We start from the raw sequence: 17,411 nt of genomic DNA, 5'->3' as shown, positions 1-17,411 counted from the left end.
TCAGGTCACTGTGGGATGTCCCTCGGGCCATGTCCCCTCAGGTCGCTGTGGGATGTCCCTCAGTCCATGTCCCTCAGTCCATGTCCCCTCAGGTCGCTGTGGGATGTCCCTCAGTCCATGTCCCCTCTGGCCATGTCCCTCAGGCCATGTCCCCTCAGGTCGCTGTGGGATGTCCCTCAGTCCATGTCCCTCAGTCCATGTCCCTCAGGCCATGTCCCCTCAGGTCGCTGTGGGATGTCCGTCGGGCCATGTCCCCTCAGGCTGCTGTGGGATGTCCCTCAGTCCATGTCCCCTCAGGCCATGTCCCCTCAGGTCGCTGTGGGATGTCCGTCGGGCCATGTCCCCTCAGGTCGCTGTGGATGTCCCTCAGTCCATGTCCCTCAGTCCATGTCCCCTCAGGCTGCTGTGGGATGTCCCTCAGGCCATGTCCCCTCAGTCCATGTCCCTCGGGCCATGTCGCCTCAGGCTGCTGTGGGATGTCCCTCGGGCCATGTCCCCTCAGGTCGCTGTGGGATGTCCCTCGGGCCATGTCCCCTCAGGTCGCTGTGGATGTCCCTCAGTCCATGTCCCTCTGGCCATGTCCCCTCAGGCTTCTGTGGGATGTCCCTCGGGCCATGTCCCTCAGGTCGCTGTGGGATGTCCCTCAGGCCCGGCCCCGGCCCTCAGGCGGCGGTGCGGCGGGTGCCCTCAGACGCGGTGAGGGAGCGCTCCCGGCACTCGGCGTTGGAGCACTTGGACACGGCGCTGGCGGCCTGGCGGCAGCGGCGCAGCAGGATCTTGCGCAGCAGCAGGTACACCCAAGGGTCCAGGATCTGGTTGAGGGAGGCCAGGCGCACGGCCGTCAGCGACAGGTCACACTCCCGGCGCACCTCCCAGCGCGGGGACTCGCCCCGGCACGGCCCGGCCCCGTGCTCCGCCACCATCCTCAGCATGGTGATCTGCGCGGGGACAGGGAGAAGGGACACGGGTAAGGGGCTGCGTGTCACCGCAGCTGTGTCACCATCGCCCAGAGAGCCCTGGAAATGTCCCACACAGGGCTTGGAGCAGCCTGGGATGGTGGAAGCTGTCCCTGCTCATGGAACTGGATGAGCCTTGAGATCACTCCCAACCCCAACCAGTCTGGGACTCTGTGGGAGGACTCCTGAACACCTCATTTTCCTGAACACCTCATTTTCCTGAGCAGATCCTGTGTCACCATCACCTGGAAATGCCTCACACAGGGCTTGGAGCAGCCTGGAATGGTGAAGCTGCCCCTGCCTGTGGAACTTGATGAGCCTTGAGGTCACTCCCAACCTAAACCAGTCTGGGATTCTGTGAACATCTCATTTTCCTGAGCAGATCCTTTTTTTTTTTTTTTTTTTTTTTATCACAGACCTTTCCTGAGCATGACTTCAAGGCCCCAGCTGTCTGAGGTGCCTTGAATCCCTGTGGGATTGGGGCTGTCCACCTGCTCCCAATCCCAAACAGAGATGGAGGCACAGCCAGCACTGCCCTGAGGCACCTCCAGCTCTGTCCCAGCACAGCTCAGCACTTCCAGCCCCTGGATAAACTGGGAGCCAGTCCCAAAACAGCCGGGAAGAGCCCGAGGGAGCAGAGCCGCAGGGAATCGCTGCCAGCCCTGGCCAAGCCCATGGCTGCAGCCTTTGGGAAGAGCCAGGCCAACCTGCAATCCCACAGGAAACCTCCTCAGAGCTGTGTCACCACCAGGGTCACAGCTGGGCCGCTGCTGTCCCCACGGGCTGGGGCAGTTGGAGCCACAGTGACCAGGAGCAGAGGCTCCAGGGAGGATTTTTCCGCTCAGAGGGATATTCTGGGTGCCAGATCAATACCCTTGTGTTGACCTTGGAAAGCCTGGGCTGACTCTGGACAACACAGGAGAATTGTTTTTGTTTCTTTAAACAGAAGCAGCTCAGGATTCTACCCACGACATTTCACTGACATCAGTGGCCACGGATAGAGCCTTGTGAAAACATGGATGTAGAGCTTTGTAAAAAACATGGATAGAGACCCAGAGCACATCAGGAGCCACTGGGGCACCAGATCCACACTGCTAGAACCTGACACTTCCCAGGCTCTCCACTCTCTGTCCCTGTCCCTGTCCTGTCCCTGTCCAGACTCTGCCATCTCTTTTTCAGATGGAGCTCCAAAAGCACCAGGCTAATAAAATACATTTCCCAAGCACACAACTGCTGCTCATTTCTGGGTTTATTACGTAATATCCCTTTATTGGAGTAGTTGTTGGGCCAACAGCTGCTCTACTGGAGATTTTGTTTGTTTGGTATCATTAGAGGTTGTTTATCATGGCCTCTATTGGTCTTCTAAATGGATTAGAAGGCTGCACAAGGCAGAGGAACATCAGGTGGAATAAAGTCAACACAATTTATGCCATTAAAAATCTGGCTCAAAATGCATGTAGAAATACGGCTGATGATTGGATGTATTCAACAAAAGCAGCTTAAACTTTCCTGTTACCATGAATGTGGTTTTATACATCTTTAATTTCTGTCTGCCAGGAGGGACAAGGAGCAGAACTATTTCAACAGGAAAAGCAGCAGAATTCCTGAGCATTTTGGCCTTAAATAACTTTGAAACAACTCCGGGAAAGGATCATTTTGTGGCCCGGAACTCCCAAATTATAATGGTGAGAACTACAGTTTGGGCTGCAGAGATGTTTCTGTGCAGTCCAGGAACAGCTCCCTCCATTTCACCTCGGAATCCTTTCTCTGCTGCCACCAGCTCAGGGTTATCCCAGAGTCACAGACTGGTTTGGGTTGGGAGGGATCTTAAATCCCATCCCATTCCACCTCTACCATGGCAGGGACACCTCCCACTGTCCCAGGGACACCTCCCACTGTCCCAGGCTGCTCCAAGCTCCAGTGTCCAACCTGGCCTTGGACACTGCCAGGGATCCAGGGGCAGCCACAGCTGCTCTGGGCCTCCCCACCCTCCCAGCCAGGAATTCCTGCCCAATCTCCCATCCATCCCTGCCCTCTGGGAAGCCATTCCCTGTGTCCTGTCATGCTGCAAAATAAATCAAAATGAATCAAAATAAATCACAGGTCAGCGTGAACTGCAAACCAGCAACACCACACTGCAGTGGGGTGTTCTCCCAGGTGTTCCCTGCTGAGCCCAACAAGCTCCTGTGTGCTTGGAAAAAAGGAAATAATTCCTGCTCTCCTTCCCAAGCCAGCACAGAGCCAGACGTGCAGGACACTCCAAGGAGCTCTCCAGAGTACAGCCACGCTGTCAGAGCTTTCCCTCTGCTGCTAAATCACATTTGATTTTGTCGTTTGCATCAACAGATCAGCTCTAAAAATACCGTGTGTGGCGAGGGTGTTGTTTACCTCACAGCAGCAGCTGCCAGGATCCATTAGTTCTCAGTTACAAAACTCAGATGTCTTTGAAAAAAACCACAGAAACAAAAAAACAAAAAAAAACCAAACCTCCTCTGTAAAGCCCTGGATTTCTATTTCAGCTCTGTTTCTTACAACTGCTGAGTGCTGCGGCTACAGGTTCAATGATTGCTACAAGCTGGCTTTCACTGAAAAGGCATTTGCATTCTCCGTAGTTACTTCTCCAAAAATCTGGTCTCTAATTCCTGACCTGCACTTCAGGGTTGTACAGAACCAGCTGGGCTGTATGTATGAAAATTGAGGTTTATGTATAAAAATGGAGGGGTTATTATTAATAAAAATACCCCTGCAGCCATGAGTCTGGATTTTGAGAACCCCGCAGAAGAAGTTCCACACTTTCAAGTGTTGCTGCAGCCGAGGGAAGGGAGGTGCTGACGAATTCCCTCGTGCCTGTGGGTTGACTTCTGCCTCTGAAACCACAGAAATACCCAGGGCACCAAACCACGGAGCGGAATCCCTGCTTCCTCCCCCAGTTATCTGAGAGCCCTGCTCACGAGGGAGGAGGAAATGCTTCCCCCATCTCAAGGATCTCCTCATGCTGCAAGGCTGGTGAAACCCTCAGGGGTGACAGGACAAGAAGGAAAAAACCCTTCTCCAGCCAGAAAGAACCTTTGACATAACCTCAGCATTTCCTCCACCAGCTTCAGCCCATCCTGCTCAGAGATCCCCAGTACAAATTTCCCAAAAATCCTATTAGTCCTTGGTAGAACAACCTTTTGGGAAAGGATTCCAGACTCCTGGTGTGCCCTTGTCCCAAAGGGTGAAGACGTGGATTCTGCCTTCCCCACTCCTACATTATGAGGAGGGGTTCTTAAGGAAGGAATAATAAAAGGGTGGAAAGCAATGCAAAGATTGCATTTTCTCCTTGAAAACCAGAGTGGACAAGGCCGGAAGGCTGCTGTAAATCAACTACAGCGGGCTGCCAGCCACAAGGCACTCACAGTCACGGGTTCTGTGTTTTCTCATAAAACACTGAAAGAAGTTTGGCTGCAAGGTAGGAGCAGATAAAACCCCCGAAATCCCATCTGGTTGTGGTGCTGCGCTCCCACAGCCACTCCTCACATCCCACTTTTCTCCTCTGCACAAGAACCTTCTCCTTTTAACTCCAGTTGCAGCAGCTGATTGTCCTGTGCTCGGCTGTCTTCTGGGATCTCTCCCAGTTCCTCTTCTACAACCTCTCCACCCTCGGCACCCCTGTCCTTGTCTGTGTCCCTGTCCGTGTCCCTGTCCCTGCTGTCCTGCCGGGGCCGTCCATGGATGTCCCAGCCCCAATGTCCAGCCTGGCCTGGGACACTTCCAGGAACCCAGGGGCAACCACAGCCGCTCTGGACACCTTGTGCCGGGCCCTGCCCACCCTGCCAGGGAACAATTCCTGCCCAGTCTCCCATCCCTCCCCGTCCTCTGGGAAGCCATCCGCTGCGTCCTGGCCGTTCATAAACCAGCAGCAGACGAGTGTGAACCAGGTCCCGCGGAGCCTCCCCCGTCCCGCGGCCCGAGGAGGCAGGAGCGGCCCCGCTGCCCACCTTACCAGCAGCGGTGACCAGCAGGCCGACAGCACGCACATGATGCCCAGCAGCTGCAGCAGCGTCTCGGTGGCGATGCGGCCCCACCGCGAGCCGGGCTGAGCCCCGCCGGCCTTGGCGCGGCAGCGGGACACCAGCGCCTGGATGGTGGCCAGGTTACAGGCGCCGGTGACCACCAGCGACAGCAGCCCCAGCGAGGCGAAGGCGGCGGCGAAGGCGCTGCCTCCGGCCGTGCTGATGAAGCACCAGGTGCCGGGCCACTGCAGGGAGTAGCGGCCCAGGCCGGCCAGCGGCAGCAGCGCCAGGGCCACGCCGGCCGCCCAGATGGCGAGCAGCCCGCGCTCGGTGGCCCGCGGGCTCAAGTGGCTGGCGTACCAGTGCGGGGCGCGGATGGCCAGAGCCCGCTCCACGGCCATGGCGCTGGCGATCAGCAGCGGGCACAGCCCGAACACCGTCATGCTGAAGCCGAAGAAGTCGCAGAGGCGGCCCGAGGGGTCCATGGTGGCCCAGGGCCGGCCGGACAGGTAGACGGAGATGACGATGGGGCTGGTGAGCAGCTGGCCCAGCATGTCGGTGAGCGCCAGGGAGCCGATGCACAGCAGGAACGAGCGCTTCCTGCGGCTGCCCTTGGCGCGGTAGCTGCGGAACACCAACAGCATGGCCAGGGCATTGCCCACGATGCCCGTCAGCATCATGGTCAGCGGGATGGCCACGGACACGGCGCTGCCGCGCTCGGCCCGGCCCGTGCCGTTCCCCCGCGGGGCCAGCCCGCCGGCCGCGCTGGCGTTGGGCGGCCGCTGCTGCCAGGGGCTCATCCCGGGCCCGGGGGGTCCCGCATGGAGCGGGCACGGAGCGGGCACGGAGCGAACGCGGAGCCGGCTCGGGCCGGCAGCGCCCCGGCAGCGCCGAGCGGCCGCTTTATGCGAGCGACGGGCAGGACCCGCCCCGGGGCCGGGAGAGGCGGGACGGGAGCGGGAGAGGCACGGTCGGAGCGAACCGCGCTGGGCTGGGAACGGGGCCCCGGGAGAGGCTGGGGGAGCTGGGGAAGGGTCTGGAGCGCCAGGAGAGGCTGAGAGAGCTGGAAAAGGGCTCAGCCTGGAGAAAAGGAGCTCAGGAGGGACCTTGTGGCTCTGCACAACTCCCTGCCAGGAGGGGACAGCCAGGGGTATTTGGGATCTGCTCCCAGGGAACAGGGACAGGAGGAGAGGGAACGGCCTCAGGCTGGGCCAGGGGAGGTTTGGGTTTGATTTGGGGAAAGGTCCTTCCCCCAGAGGGTGCTGGCACTACCCAGGCTCCCCAGGGAACGGGCACAGCCCCGAGGCTGCCAGAGCTCCAGGAGTGCCCAGGGTGGGATTGTTGGGGATCTGATCAATGATCCCTGTGGGTCCCATCCAGCCCAAGGTATTCCATGGTTCTGTGAAAACACCTTGAAGTTTTGTAAAAGCTCATTTGCTGTTGAAATTAAAAATTACTTTTAAGACTTAAAGGACTGAAATGACATGAACACATGGGCTCCACGGGCCAGGTGAGCTGACACACAGGATCAGGGTCAGGGCAGGAGGCAAGGGGTAAGGGTCAGGGCAGGGGATTGGGATCGGGGTCACTGAAGGGGACAAGGAAGTCTCAGTGTCCCCAAGAGAAAGCACTCGGGCACAGTTGACTCACAGGTTTTATTTACACTTGTCTACAGCATCATTTTGCCTCACACGTTCTCTAAGCCAAACGAACCATCCTCGTCCTTTGCTGTGGCCTATCAGTGGCTAAATTTAAAACCTCTCATCTGTTAAGTACAGCAACAATTGGAATACAAAGCACAAGAAAACCCAAGGCTAACAACAGAGCGTCTACTTGATCTGGTTTTACAGTTTAGTTCGACGTTGAAGTCAGAGGCACAGTTACAGACTAACCTGCTCTTGTGCAACCTACACACATTTAGCATGGAAATTAGAGAGAAAAGAAAGCATTAGAGAAGAAACTGCATTTTTTTCTGCAAAGAGATTTATCAAAATACCTCTACACCAAAAACATTTTTGCTTCTAGACCAGTCTGTAAGACGTGGCTCAAAAAAAGAGAAAAAAAAATAGAGAAAAAAAAAAGCAGAATGGAGTTTTCTGATTTTGCTCCGTTTGTTTTTGTGCAGTTTATCAAAACAAGCAGCAAATCTGGCAGTTTTATTACTGAAATAAATGAAGGTATATTGCTCTTTGCTTGCTTAAAAAGAAGACTTTTCCTTACCATACTTACCTTGTGATGGCACTGAAGAAACTTAAACCTTTCTTAACCAAACGGAGCTCAAGAGAGACCCAGTTTTATACTCGAATGGATTATTCCATAAAGCATTTTAAGCCATAAATTATGTTGAAGGGAAAAAGAATGATCGATGAAGATGTTGAAGATGCCAGAACTTTCTACACAGTTTATTCATTCTCATTTTTAAAGAAAAATAAAATGAAGATACCTTGAAAATTTTAGTCAGCCCCAAAGGAAATTTTACAGGCGGCTTGCAGAAGCTTCCCTTGATTCCAAGGAGCCAGTTCCACACTCCTGCAGCCCAAGAGCAGATCCCAACTGATCCGTTTGTAAGGAGGGATCCTGGAGTCCGGGCTCTGGAAACCATCACAGCCACAGCACTGTGCTGGCTGCAAACGTCCTCCCTCGCCAGGAATGAAGCTAATTCCCTCTGGAATCATGATGGACTGGGGGGGGGGTTGAGCTGCTAGAGAGGGGTGTCCATCTGCACTGGCACTGCTACGTGGCAAAATAAAACCTGCTCAGCCCAAGGCCCCACTGCTGGCCCCAGGTGCCCCCAGCCCTGCCCCTGCTGTGGTCCCACGGGAGCTCCATCCTGCTCTGGGAAAAACTCCCGCCTTCCTCCTCACACAAAGAGCTGTGCCAGGACATTCCCAACCTGCTCCTCCAGCTGAGGGAAGCAGGGATGGAGGAACTGATCAGGAAAAACAGTAAACTTCCCCCCCTCAGACCACAGAACTTCCCCCTGTGCCGGGGAGTTTATGGCTTAAAATGCTACTGCGGGTTTGGGTGATGGATGAACGAAGCTGCAGTTTGCCAGAAAGCCAGGACAGACATGCACCTCTACTAGCAGATTGAGCACTTCTGACCAAGTAAGACACCAACTTCTTAAAAATGTCTCATGCACTGACTGGAATTTTGGTGGGGTTTTTTTTGTTAACTGTGAGCTTTTATACATTATTTCTTTTTAGAACTCGTACGGGAACCAGAATGGGAGGATCCGGAGGAAGATCTGCGGCGTCTGCAAGATACAAATGGAGAAAGCATGCACAGAAATGAGCTCAGATTCATCCTGGCACCCACTTTGAGCAGCATCCTACCATAGCTGGAAGCCAAGTATAGCTCATGGGGGCCTTACAAGAATATGGACAAGTAACTTTAAGCCACTAATTTAATACTAGAAGTTTACGTTTAATACTGAGAGTAGAATACAGTTTCTATTTCAATGCAGTATTTACTTAAGAAAATAACTCAGTAATGAACACATTAAACACTGTCACACACTGAGAGAAGGGTGAGCCAGGTCTTTCTACGGAACATGCTCCTACCAGGAGGAATTTCATTGGAGGTGGGAGGGAAAATTATTAAAAAAACAGCAATTACAGAGGGGTTAACAATAGCAAAAGAGTAGGGCACGTGAGGAAAACTACTTTGACTATGAGAATAACTGCTCAGATTCAGTTGTTTCCCAGTGAATCTCAGTCCTCGGATAACTACAATAAACCATCACACATGTCAATACAGCCATTGTTATTCTACATAAACCCAAACCTTTCGGGTGACCGTGATCTCGAGCGCCTTTTTTTGCGATCACCAGAGGAAGAGGATCTAGAGCGGCTCCGCTTCTTGCCTCTCTCGGGGGAAGATGAGGAGCGGGAGCTGGAGTAAGATCTTTTCCTTGGGGTGGAAGACCCCCTGTAGGACCTGGAGCTGGATCTTTATTGATCGAGAAATAAATAACATTTAATTCTGGGACCGTGGAGAAGGCACAAAGACAGAACAAGCAGAGACAGTTTTCATCAACACTGGCTACGCTCTTTACTCCAGGGGCGTGGGAAATCAACACGAGGGGCTTCCATACTTACTCTGCCAAGAACACTGCTACTGCCAGGGCAGCTTTCCTAAGGAATTCTGCTAAGTAGGGCTTCCTGATCAATGGACCACCAATGGTTTGGAAAGCTCTTCCCAGCATTCATCACAATGAGCCATTTTGGCAAAAAAAAAAAAAAAAATAGCACTGGGAGGCTGCTGGGAAGCTGCCTCTGTAAGGACCCTTCTCAGCAGTTCAATTCACACATCAGAATAATCTGGATACCAGAGATCTAGAGCTGATTTCCCGTGCTTCACTTCATCCCAATGGGCATCTCACACTGCGTGTTCATCTGACCAAACTGTAACAAATCCAGCTGTAATCTTTTTATAATCACAAACTAAATTTGTGAAGGGACTAAAACCTTCCTCAACCAAAATACTGCAAAATGCCTCTCAGAATAGAGTCAGAATATTTGAGAACATCTCTTGGAATACAGTGTCCCTCTGGTGGGGCACAGGGACACCTTTCCTCTTCCCAAAAGAACTCCATCTTGTGCTGACCTTCACGGGACAATCCACATCCCATCCCTGCCTCCAAGGGGTGGTGGCACCATCTGTGATCGTTCTTCCCAACCCAAGCTTCCTTATTTAGAATTTTGAAGGGACAGCCCTCCATGCCACCACCGAGGGGATGTTCTGCCAATGGAATGCCAGTGCAAGGACACCTCAAAGGTGCCTTTGTTCCTGCCCAGCTCAGTGATACTCTACACAAATCACTGGGACTGCTCTTAGCCTCTCCCACCATTTGCTGCCAATGTTTTCCTATGAAAACTCCTTCCTATTACACAGGAACGGCTGCCCTGCCTCGTGGAAAGATGCAGAATCCTCACTGAACACAAACCCAGAAGGACAGTGGCCTTTCTAACGTCCCTCCAGCCCAAGCAGCCCCAGTGGAAACAGGAGAAGCACCCAAATGCCTGCAGCAGGGAACCATGCACTCAAATCCTTCTTCCTCCACTGCAGCTCGGTGGCGTCCGCTGGCCCGGCTTAGGCCAGGCTTAACCTCTCGCACCAAAACCTCTGCTCCTCAGTGAACACAGCTGTGCCTCTGACTTCCAAGATAAAGAGCAGTTAATGTTTGTCTGAGCAGCACAGCTTTAGGGTGGCACCTGTGCCCTGTGTCTGTGCAGGGACAGGCTGGTACCTCATTCACCTGGATTTGGACCCGCGGGACCGCGACTGTTCCCTGGAGCTGGAGCGGGACCTCGATCTGGAGCTGGAAGAACTCCTGGAATGGGACCTGCAACAACATGGGAGATCTTTTTTCCAGTGTCTGACTTGCATTTAGCAGAGCTGCTGCTCCTGAGAGCAGCAGACACGAGGCAGCAACACAGTCTGAGCCCTAAAATGCCAGTGCCCTCCTGCCCCCCAGCATCACCACGGCACACTTTGAACCAGACACTTCTACACAGAGAGATCCTGCATTAAAAACATTACAAACTCAGCTTTAGATTATGGTTCCTAAAAGAAAGCACAATAATTAAACAGGATTGCTGTTACCTGGCAACAAGAAATAACTTCCTATCTATTCATTACATCATGAAATCAATGCTTTAATTTGTGCTTTAACTGGAAACCCATCAGTCTCCTCGCAAGGCAGAGCCAATCAGAGCATTAGGATTGGTCAGCTCAATTTCTCCCCAGCCCCTTCTCACAAGCACTTGGTAATCAGCTTCAAATTTTCATAAAGATTTTCCCCTGCATTACAAATTAAGTGGTTAATTTGGGGCTAAAATCCAGCCATATCCAGCACAACTTGTAACTGGACAAAATTGTTTCCCAATTTTTTCACCGATGGATTTTCTCTAAAGCACCAACCACAAGAGAAATTTAACAACGGCAGCAAGCTCCAGCAACCACTGCAAACAAAAGCACTGGAAACAAATTCTAATAATATTTTCAGGTAAAATATATTCCACTTGTGGTCAGCCTCTCAGTTTATACTGTTACCACAACTTCCTCATTTTACTGGGCAGAACACAGTAGTGTGAACATTTCCTAGCTAGGAAATACATTTCAACCTTTTTAAAACCCACAAAAAAACCCCGCCCACAAATGGCAACTGACATTTCCAATTATCTGTAGCTAGAAGTAAAAAGTTTGAGAGGAAGTTGAAATCTCAGTTAGGACAAGTTAGTATTGTGAATTAATGTTAGTATTTGTGAATTAATGACCAAAGCTAAGGGGAGGTGAGGTTGTGGAGTGTCCTTGGAGGCTCCCAGCCAAGCACTGCACTCAAACTGCTCCTGGGGAGGCCGAGGAACAGAAGAGGCAGCAGGAGCAAGATCCAACAGGGACAGGGAGAAGCCAAGCCAGAGACTGGGGCTGGCCCCTGGTCACCACATGGGACTGCAGGGTTTGGGCAGTGATAGCACTGAGAGCACACAGGGGCAAGGATGAAGCTGGGAAGATCAAAAGAACCTTGAACTTTATAGATGTGAATGTAATAAAAGACTCTGGGAGCTTGTTCTGATTAATCAGGATCCTCCTTGCATGAGCTGTAAGGCAGCTCAAAAGCTCCAGTATTAATGACATTACTCAGTTACTCAATTGACTGAATTGTTCATTTATTACTGAATTTAAATAGTAATGAGAGTTTAAGCCTGCCCAGCAGACCTTTGTGAGGTCCCATATAAACCTTCAGTGCTATTAGAGGATTCCAGACTGGCCTGGGTTGGGAGGGACCTCAAAGCTCATCTCATTTCACTGCACCATGGACAAGGACACCTTTCTCCAGCCCAGGCTGCTCCAAGCCCTGTCCAGCCTGGCCCTGGACAGTCCCAGGGATGGGAAGGTTCTGACAACATTGCCACTGCATTTAAAGCTTTGTCACTTGCCATTAACTCAAGTTCAAGTTTCTTTATTCCCAGGATATTCCCACTGAGTCCTTTCCCTGAATCTGCCTGGTCACTGCCTCTTCTGCCACCTCCTCCCACTCCAGCAGTGCCCCCCTCTGTTCAACAACAGCACCACACACGGCCAGCGAGCCCGAAAACCTGAAAACAAATCACATGACTCAATTTCTTTGAAGGATTTCACCAGACAACAACTTCAATCACTAAAAACAAGCCCCAGTCTCCACGGCAGCCTCCCCGCCGCAGCTCGGGCACAGCATCCCCACCTCTGTAAAGGGAGAGTTATTCACATCACTACACAACTGTAAGGCAGTCAAGACAAAGGAAATAAAGAAGTCAGATACTGACATTTTGCCTGGCGTTACCCTGGACCTGCACCCGTTTACCTGGACCTAGACCTTGAGCTCGAGTGAGAGGATGAGCGCGAGGACGAGCGCGAGTGGGAGGAGCGGGACTTGGAGCGGCTGCGCCGCGGAGCCTTCTTCTTCTTGGTGCTGTCCTCCTCCTCACTGGCATCCAGGTTGTACTTGGACAGGTCGGCATCATCTTCATCCTCGTCCTGGGGGGCAAAAACAGGCATGGGGTTTTGGGTAAAATTGAAGAAGTTTAAGGAAAAGACAACAGGAGACAGAAATAAAGCAGAGGGTTGAAATGGCCGGGTGCTCGGCATTTAGTTAAGAGCACATTTACCCCTTTGGAGCTATTCTTTAAATGCTTTTTTTATTACACTAGCTTGTTGCATATTTATAGACTATCATGTATATTCATATTTTAAATCATCATCATCACCATAATTATCATTATTATTTTAAAGAATAAATAATACTAAACCATGTTTAGCACTGTTTCTCTTTGGGTTCCCTTTTTTAGAGCATGCATGGTTTTTGGCTGTGCTTTTATTATAACTTTTAGTTTGGGCTGTGGTCTGTATTTTCTTTAGGCAGCAGATGCTGATAGTTGGCATATGAATAGGAGGGGTTTTTATCACGTGTTCACTGGATGCTATCTTGACTAAACATACAGTTCATCTACACTAGTTACTATTCCTACTATGTTTAAGTTTTTGTTAATAGCAGAAATAAAAAGCGAAGTTATTTTAACCTTCTGCATACAGCATTTATTTTAATATCGCAAAAAGGCCATTTTATAATATGTATTTAACACTGGGACAGGCACAACACAGCAAACTCAGGGAATGCTTTTAGCTCCCCTTTTCACTTACTCTAGGATTTACCTCATGCTCTTTCCCAACCTTTGAATACTGAATGGAGTTTAACCAGACCCCACAATTTTAAGCAGTAAAGAGTGACTGAAAATCGGTATTTCCAACCCAAGTAATAAAAACCCTGTAACCCCCCCAGCCTCTGTTATTTAATGAAGTTAACGAGCACACACACACATTTTTACCAGTTACTTTAAATGAATTTTCACCCTCAGAATCTCTAAGCAAAGCCCAACCCTGCAGAGACAGATCTCATAGGCAAAGTTTGGTGACTGCTGTGTAAAACACAACCATCTGCCCATGTCTCTGCAGGGCTGCTGCCCAAAGGTGTGGAAAATCCAGGAAGTGCTGCTTATACAGTTCAGAAAAGATTAAAAAACAACCCCTCAGAACATTTTATTTCATTTTATAAAAAATAAATCTGATGTGGTTTTAAAAGCTCAGGAAGAAAACTGAAGAGCACTGGCTAAACATGGTAACCACACATCCAGGTTCCAAATAAAGACCTTGGAGTTTTGGGTTCTGATCCCAGATAAGCCTGTCATTTATGATTTAAAAAACTGCCCATTTTTGGGTGCAGGTATTCAGAAAACAAAACATGAGCAAAGCACAGCTCGTGCACATCTCCTGCAGCTCTGGGCACGTTATTGCCAGAGCTCTGCTCCAAACACAGCTGTAAACGCTGCCCAGCCCTTCCCCTGCTCCTGGGCAGCACTGAAACCATGAGTAAAATCAACAAACCATCCTACCTCATCCAATTTATACTTGGAGAGATCTTCATCCTCATCCTCCTCATCCTCCCCCTCAGATTCCTTATCTTCCACTTCCTTCAGGATCGAGGCGGGACCCACCGGCTTCCCCCGGTACTTTTTCTTTTTGCGCCCAAACTGAGGAATTTTGTGCCAGGATTAGAACAGGATTTAATCAAAACCCAACCACCAACTGTATCTTTGACAACACCTCAATAAGAAACTAAATAATAATTTATTTTAAATCAGATCTTGCCCCAAGGGAAAGGGGAGCACTGTGGGATGTCAATTAGCAACAAGGAACTTTCAAAGAGATGCTCATCCTGGGGACAGTGAGACTCCAGAGAGAGGAATGGGAATCTGAGCATTGTGTATTTCAATTTTTATCCTTAAAAAACACAGCAGGAGTCTCTCCAGAGCAACCCCTGCCCCTCCCTTACCTCATCATACTCCCCGTCGGACTCCTCCCGCTCTATGTACTCCACGTTCTCCCGTTCATTGAATCCTCCTCCATAGCCTTGGGAAAGGGGCAGAACAACACAGTCCCTTCAGCTGCACCACACTCAGCTGCTCTGAGCACAGAAACTGCCACAGGGGCTCTGGGAACCCTCACGGAGTTATAAATCTGCTGTAAGGCCCTAACGGGATCTCAGGAGGAACATGAGCTGTTTCCACACATTTATTAAATGCAGTTCCTCAGAAATCCAATTAAAATAATGGATTAGGACCACTAAAAGTATCTATCAACTGAATTAATTACTAAGCACTTCAACAGATTATTTAAATAATAAATACATTACTATATTATTTGCAAATATGATATATAATTATATTATTTAATAGCCTTCACTATTTTCACAATATTTAGTACTGAGATATTGTTTTTCCTTTTGAATAATAGGCTCTGTGCTCTTCTCTAGGCTCCTCTCTTTCTGTGCTATTGTGCGCTCTAAATTCCCTGCCCTGCTCCAGTCCTGCAGAGGATTCCCTGCCTGATCCCAGGTGCAGAGGAGAGAGTGCAGGAGCTGTAAGGAGATCCTGCCCCAGTTCCCTCAGGAGAGCTGAAATTGAGCCTCAGCCCTCCTGAGCAGATAACAGCCTTATCTGCACAGCCCTCTGCACATGGACAGCCCACAGGAGGCCTCAGCAGATTAACCAAACATTGCTTCCAAAGTCCTGACATCAAAATCCAACCCAGGGGCAGCCTACGCTGAACGTTCCCTGATTTCCCACACGGAGCCACCACCTCCCACAGCACCAAAACTCGCTGAAGAACCTGCCCCTTGTGTGAACTGTGCCAGCCCAGGGAAAACCAGGAATGCCCACTGAGATTTCCAGAGCCCTCCCTGCCAGCAGTGCCAGCCCCTGAGGCTCCCCCAGCTCACCTGTCCTCTCCTCCAGCTTGGCGTACTTGGGGGTGTTGCACATGTTACACTCGGAGCGCCGCGCCCAGTTCACATTGCCACAGCTGTGGGGGACAGAGACATGGGAACACTTTGTCCAGGGAAACACACCGGGAATGAAACACTGTCCTCCAGGCTGGGAATGAAACACTGTCCTGCAGACTGCCAATGAAACACTGTCCTACTGATTGCCAATGAAACCTGATCCTACTGACTGGGAATAAAACCGTCCTGCACACTAGGAATGAAAACTTATCCTCCAGACTGGGAATGAAACACTATCCTACACACTAAGAATAAAAACATTGTCATCCAGAGTGGGAATGAAACACTGTCCTACTGACTGGGAATAAAATATTATCCTCCAAACTGGGAATAAAACATTATCCTTCACACTGGGAATAAAACACTATCCTACACACTGGGAATGAAACCTTATCCTTCAGACTGGGAATAAAACATTATTATCCAGAGTGGGAATAAAAGGGTGGGGACACAGCACTGGGGAAGGTGAGAGCACTGGACAGATGTGAGGAAGATGTCAAATCAATGGGCAGGAGAAGGGACAGGAGCACAACTGCACAGGAAGGGCCCTTTCCCAGCTCCTTGCCCATCCCTGGAAGGGAAAGAGCTGCTGGTGCCAGGCCAGGGGCTCGCTGGAATTGCCATATCCAAGAATCACAGAGTCACAGCTGGTTTGGGAGGGAAGGGACCTCAGAGCCCATCCCACTGCGCCCCTGCCATGGCAGGGACACCTCTCACTGTCCCAGGCTGCCCCAAGCCCAATGTCCAACCTGGCCTTGGACATTTCCAGGAATCCAGGGCCTGCCCACCCTCCCAGGGAAGGCAGCACCTCCCCCTGCCATGGGGGTGGCACTTCCATCTCCACATTCCCCCCAAAAAACCTTGGAAGTGTCCCGGTTTATCAACCCTGCCCTTCCTCCTGGGCAGTGCCGTCATTCCAAACCTTTCTGCTGCTCTGTTAATCAACGTGCAGCAAATGAGTGCTGAGCGCAGAGCACAGCCCGGGGCTGTGGCCCCGAGCCCTGCCGTGCCAGCAGCACGGGGGATTTCCAGGGAAAAGCAGGGGCCGTGTGTTTGGAGCCTACGTTTTGCACTGCCAGTCGTTGGCGCTGAACAGCCCCCGGCTCTTCTCGGCCAGCGTCTTCCCGATCTCCGTCCCCCCGGCCTTCATCATCTTGGCCTCCGTCGTCTTCTCTGCGGGGAGAGACACACGAGCTCCTGAAACGGCAGCCTCAGAACTCACCACGGATGTTTAAGGGTCTTTTATGAAAAAACAGACGGATTTCTCGAATAGCTTTGGGTTCAACAGGAATTTATACTGTTGTAAAAGGAGACGAGGAGATAAAGTGTGCGCCGGTGGGAACTCACCTCTGCCACATCTGTTACAGCTCGTCCTCCTGGCGAAGTTCACGTTCCCGCACCTGGGCACGGAGCAGAGCACGAGGGCCGGGATTACCGAGGGCCGGGATTACCGAGGGCCGGAACTCGCCCCACGCGGTGCTCCAGCGCTGTGGATCCATCCCGAGCACCCCAACCGAGCCCCACTTTGTCCCACGCCAAAAACCAACTCCCTGAGGCCGTGCCGGGCGCGGGGCCGAGTTACCCCCCAGCCGGCCGCGGCTCCCGCTGTCCCTGTGCCCGTCCCGTTCCCGTTCCCGGTCGGTCCCGTTCCCCGCCTCGCTCCCCGTCCACACTGCCGGTGCGCCGCGCTGCCTGCCCCGCTCCCGCCGCGCTCCCTGCCCCGCTCCCGGCCGTGCCCCTCACTTCTTGTCGGGGCAGATCCAGTCCCCGTCGCTCACGCGGAAGTTCTTGGTCGCCATCTCGGGCCGAGCCGGGCCGGGCCGAGCGCCGCCGCCACACGCAGGACCCCGGGCCTTGCGCCGCGCGGGATGCCCCGGAGAGCGCCTGAGCCCTGCCCCGCCCGAGCCCTGCGCTCAGGCACCGCCGAGGACACCTCAGGGCCCAGGGCGGGAACGGCGGCCCGCAGCGAGCGCCCCCTGGCGGAGGGAGGAGAGCCTGAGGGGAGCCGGGGAAAGGGAATGGGAATGGGAAACGGGAAAAGGGGAAAGAGAAAAGGGGAAAGGGAAAAGGGAAAAGGGA

The 17,411-nt window shown here is 51.9% G+C and overlaps 2 protein-coding genes and 1 long non-coding RNA gene across 4 annotated transcripts; 1 reads left to right on the top strand and 2 right to left on the bottom strand.

Moving 5' to 3' along the window:
* Positions 1-662: 662 nt before the first annotated feature.
* Positions 663-5,790, bottom strand: PTGER3 (prostaglandin E receptor 3). The gene is made up of 2 exons (XM_066325568.1): positions 4,942-5,790; positions 663-938 (listed from the first exon to the last, which is right to left on the bottom strand). Exons 1-2 carry the CDS (start codon positions 5,749-5,751, stop codon positions 663-665), a joined length of 1,086 nt encoding a protein of 361 aa, XP_066181665.1. The 5' UTR covers positions 5,752-5,790.
* On the top strand, positions 674-2,186 carry LOC136365238 (uncharacterized). The gene is made up of 2 exons (XR_010744311.1): positions 674-791; positions 1,373-2,186. It is a non-coding gene; the product is annotated as an uncharacterized lncRNA (long non-coding RNA).
* Positions 5,791-6,587: 797 nt separating the features above from the next.
* ZRANB2 (zinc finger RANBP2-type containing 2) lies at positions 6,588-17,203 on the bottom strand. 2 transcript variants are annotated; one of them, XM_066325308.1, is made up of 10 exons: positions 17,076-17,203; positions 16,680-16,732; positions 16,397-16,505; positions 15,270-15,352; positions 14,325-14,401; positions 13,885-14,022; positions 12,300-12,472; positions 10,212-10,298; positions 8,738-8,902; positions 6,588-8,207 (listed from the first exon to the last, which is right to left on the bottom strand). In XM_066325308.1, exons 1-10 carry the CDS (start codon positions 17,129-17,131, stop codon positions 8,144-8,146), a joined length of 1,005 nt encoding a protein of 334 aa, XP_066181405.1. In that variant the 5' UTR covers positions 17,132-17,203; the 3' UTR covers positions 6,588-8,143. The 2 variants fall into 2 exon arrangements, with proteins under 2 accessions (XP_066181405.1, XP_066181406.1); XM_066325309.1 differs by lacking the exons at positions 6,588-8,207; positions 8,738-8,902; positions 10,212-10,298 and adding an exon at positions 11,903-12,054.
* Positions 17,204-17,411: the final 208 nt, after the last annotated feature.

The sequence above is a fragment of the Sylvia atricapilla genome, chromosome 9 (genome assembly GCF_009819655.1).
Source record: "Sylvia atricapilla isolate bSylAtr1 chromosome 9, bSylAtr1.pri, whole genome shotgun sequence".
Classification (NCBI taxonomy): Eukaryota; Metazoa; Chordata; class Aves; order Passeriformes; family Sylviidae; genus Sylvia; species Sylvia atricapilla.
This window is presented reverse-complemented; position numbering and strand designations above follow the sequence as displayed.

Excerpts from the sequence above, each read along its gene's own strand:
- PTGER3 (XM_066325568.1), bottom strand. The coding sequence starts at position 5,751 with ATGAGCCCCTGGCAGCAGCGGCCGCCCAACGCCAGCGCGGCCGGCGGG. Across the intron at positions 939-4,941 it reads CCTGCTGGTCACCGCTGCTG|ATCACCATGCTGAGGATGGT; the intron begins GTAAGGTGGGCA and ends GTCCCCGCGCAG.
- ZRANB2 (XM_066325308.1), bottom strand. The coding sequence starts at position 17,131 with ATGGCGACCAAGAACTTCCGCGTGAGCGACGGGGACTGGATCTGCCCC. Across the intron at positions 12,473-13,884 it reads CCAAGTATAAATTGGATGAG|GACGAGGATGAAGATGATGC; the intron begins GTAGGATGGTTT and ends TTTGCCCCCCAG. Across the intron at positions 8,208-8,737 it reads AGATCACGGTCACCCGAAAG|ACGCCGCAGATCTTCCTCCG; the intron begins GTTTGGGTTTAT and ends TGTATCTTGCAG.